Raw genomic sequence first — 3,553 nt, 5'->3', positions numbered from 1 at the left:
GCTTATCAATTGTTACACTTATCTTACACTCAGGATCAGCTAGACTAGATTACCAGAAACTACTCCCCTCCCTAGGCTGCTGGTTTGCTTACTTATCCACATAAAACACTGTAACCTAACGCACATTGATATTGCCAAACTTACAAACATTAAACAAATAATTGTGTTAGCTGAAGCATAATTTCCCCATTCAGTTATTACAGTCCTGGTCCTGCTGCTGGTTCAGGTCCGAGTCCTGGTCCAGGTCCAGCTCTGCATCTGTGTCCTGGTCCGGGCCAGGTCCTGGTCCAGCTCCAGTTCCACGTCCTAGTCCTGATCTTGGTTCTAGTCCTGATCCAGGTCCAGATTCTGGTTCGGGTCCAAGTCCTGGTCCTGGTCCAGACCAGGGCCAGGTCCAGTTCCTGTTTCTGATCCGGCTCCAGGTATTAGTCCTGGTGCTGGCCTAGGTCAAAATCCTGGACTGGGTCCGGGTCCAAGTCCTGGACTTGTTCCCTGTCCTGGTCCTGGCCCTAGTCCTGGTCCAAGTCCTGGTCCTCGTCTTGGTCTGGGTCCTGGTGCTGGTCCATGTCCAAATCCTGGTCCTGGTCCAGATACAAGTCCGGGTACTGTTTCTGGTCCTGGTGCAGGTCCTGGTCTGAGTCCTGATCCGGGTCTTTGTCCCGGTCCTGCTACAGATATTGTTCCCAGTTCAGGTCCTGGCCCTCGTACAGTCCCAGTTCCTGGTCCTAGTCTTGGTCCTGGTTCAGGTCCACTTCCTGGTCCAAGTCCTGGTCTGGATCCTGGTCCTAGACAGTATCCAGGGCGTGGTCCTGGTCCTGCTCCTGGTCCTAGTCTTGGTCCTGGTTCAGGTTCAGGTCAAGGTCCAAGTCCTGATGCTGGTCCAGGTCCACTTCCTGGTCCAAGTCCTGGTCCAGATCCTGGTCCTAGACAGTATCCAGGTCGTGGTCCTGCTCCTGCTCTAGGTATTAGACCTGGTCCAGGTCCTGGTCCACGTCCTTGTCCTGGTCCACAGCCTGGTCCAGTTCCGGATCCGGGTCCTGGCCCTGATCCAGGTCTTGGTCCTGGTCAAGGTCCTGGTCCTTTTCCTGGCCCTGGTCCGGGTCCAGGGCCAAGTCTTCCTCCACATCCTGGTCCAGGTCCAAATCCGTGTCCCAGCCCTGATTCAGGTCCTGGTCCTGGTGCTGGCCCAGGTCCAAATCCTAGTCCAGGTCCTGGTCTGGGTCCAATTCCAAGTCCAATTCCTGGTCCATGTCCAGGTCCTGATCAAGTTTGAGGTACAGTACCAGATCCAATTCCTGGTCCAGGTCCTGGTCCTGGTCCAGCTCCGGGTCCATGTTCAGGTCCTGGTCCTGGCCTAGGAATTGGTCCCCATCCTGGTCCACATCATGGTCCTGGCCCAGGTCTGGGTCCTGCCCAGGTTCCAGTCCAATTCTGGGTCCTGGTGCATGTCCTGACACAGATCCAGGTCCTGGTTCTGGTCTGAATCTTGGTTATGGTCCTGATCCGGGTCGAAGTCCTGGTCCAGGTCCGGGTCCTGGACCTGGTCATGGTCCTGGTCTTGATACTGGTCCATGTCCAAGTCCTGGTCCTGGTGCAGTTTTGGTTCTGGTCCGCTGGCCCAGGTCCAAATCCTTGTCCAAGTCCGGGTCCTGGTTCTGGTCCAGATCCAAGTCCTGGTCCTAGTCCTGGGCAGGTCTAAATGCTGATCCAGGTACAAGTCATGGTCTTGGCCCAGGTCCAAATCCTGGTCCACATCCAAGTCCAGGTCCTGGTTCTGGTCCAAGTCCACATCCTGGTCCAGGTCTAAGTCCTAATCCTGGTCATGGTCCAGGTCCAAGTCCAGGTCCTGGCCCACATCCAAATCCTGGTCCAACTCCGGGTCCTGGTTCTGGTCCTGATCCAGGTCCTAGTCCTGGTACTGGTCCAGGTCCTGGTCCAGGTCTAAGTCCTACTCCTGGTCCTGGTCTGGGTCCTGGTCCTAGTGCTGGCCCAGGTCCTAATGCTGATCCAGATCCTGGCCCAAATCATGCTCCAAGTCCTGGTCCTGATCCGGGTCCTGCTCCAGGTCCTGGTACTGGTCCAAATCCGGGTCTGGGTCCTGGTCCTGGCTAGGTCCAAATCCTCATCCTGATCCTTGTCCAGATTCTGGTCCTGGTCTTGGTCCTGCTCTAGGTATTAGACCTGGTCCAGGTCCTGGTCCTGCTCCTGATCCAAATCCTGGTCACGTCCAAGTACTGGTCCACATCCTGGTCCAGTTCCGGATCTGGGTCCTGGCCCTGATCCAGGTCTTGGTCCTGGTCAAGGTCCTGGTCCTTTTCCTGGCCCTGGTCCGGGTCCAGGGCCAGGTCCTACTTCACATCCTGGTCCAAATCCATGTCCCAGCCCTGATTCAGGTCCTGGTCCTGGTGCTGGCCCAGGTCCAAATCCTAGTCCAGGTCCTGGTCTGGGTCCAATTCCAAGTCCAATTCCTGGTCCATGTCCAGGTCCTGATCAAGTTTGAGGTACAGGTCCAGATCCAATTCCTGGTCCAGGTCCTGGTCCTGGTCCAGCTCCGGGTCCATGTTCAGGTCCTGGTCCTGGCCTAGGAATTGGTCCCCATCCTGGTCCACATCATGGTCCTGGCCCAGGTCTGGGTCCTGCCCTGGTCCCAGTCTGCTTCTAGGTCCTGGTGCATGTCCTGACACAGATCCAGATCCTGGTCCAGATCTAAATCTGGGTCCAGGTTCTGGTCCGGGTCATGGTCCTGGCGCAGGTTTTGGTTCTGGTCTGGGTCTTGATCCTGGTCTATCCAGGTCGATGTACTGGTCCGGGTACAAGTCCTGGTCCTGGTGCAGGTTCTGGTTCAGACCCTCGTCCTGGTCCAGGTCTGACCCTGGTCCTGGTCCTGCTCTAGGTATTAGTCCTGGTCCAGGTCCCAATCCTAGTCCAAGTCCGGGTCCTGGTTCTGGTCCTGATCCACATCCTGGTACTGGCCCAAGTCCTAGTCCAGGCCCAGGCCCAGGCCTAATTCCTAGCCCTGGTCCAGGTACTGGTCCTGGCCCAGGTTGAGATCCAAGCACTGGTCCATGTCTTTGTCTGGTCCTGGTCTTGATACTGGTCCAGGTCCTGGTCGTGGTCCTGGACCTGGCCCAGGTCCAAATCCTGTTCGAAGTCCTAGTTCAGGTCCTGGTCCTGACTCAGGTCCAAATTCTGGTCCTGGTCTGGGCCCAGGTGTGGATCCAAGTCCTGGCCCATGTCCTGGACTGGTCCTTGTCTGGGTCCTTGTCCTGGTAGGGGTCCTGGTCCAGGTCCAAATCCTGATCCGGGTCCTGGTACTGGTCCAAGTCTTGGTCCCGGTGCCGGTCCTGTTTCAGCTATTGGTCCGGGTCCAGAGCCAAGTCCTGCTCCACATCCTGGTCCAGGTCCTGATTCGGACAGGGACACCTCACGCTAGAGCAGGTTGCTCCAAGCCTCTGTGTCCGACCTGGCCTTGAACACTGCCAGGGATGGGGCAGCCACAGCTTCTCTGGGCACCCTGTGCCAGCGCCTCAGCACTCTCACAGGGAACAACTTC

At 57.2% G+C, this 3,553-nt stretch overlaps 1 protein-coding gene across 1 annotated transcript in view; it reads left to right on the top strand.

Moving 5' to 3' along the window:
- The window catches only part of LOC104409982, a 1,588-nt gene extending 427 nt beyond the window's left edge, over nt 1-1,161 (top strand). Inside the window, exons 2-5 of the mRNA XM_010020026.1 lie at nt 280-351; nt 447-602; nt 675-949; nt 1,053-1,161. Of these exons, the coding sequence (XP_010018328.1) occupies nt 280-351; nt 447-602; nt 675-949; nt 1,053-1,161 (612 nt within the window). The remainder of the gene's footprint in view (nt 1-279; nt 352-446; nt 603-674; nt 950-1,052) is intronic.
- The last annotated feature ends 2,392 nt before the right edge of the window (nt 1,162-3,553 follow it).

This window comes from Nestor notabilis, unplaced genomic scaffold, assembly GCF_000696875.1.
Source record: "Nestor notabilis isolate BGI_N333 unplaced genomic scaffold, ASM69687v1 scaffold14828, whole genome shotgun sequence".
NCBI classification, from domain to species: Eukaryota; Metazoa; Chordata; class Aves; order Psittaciformes; family Psittacidae; genus Nestor; species Nestor notabilis.
The sequence above is the reverse complement of the archived record's forward strand: the minus strand, read 5'-3'. Positions and strand labels throughout refer to the sequence as shown.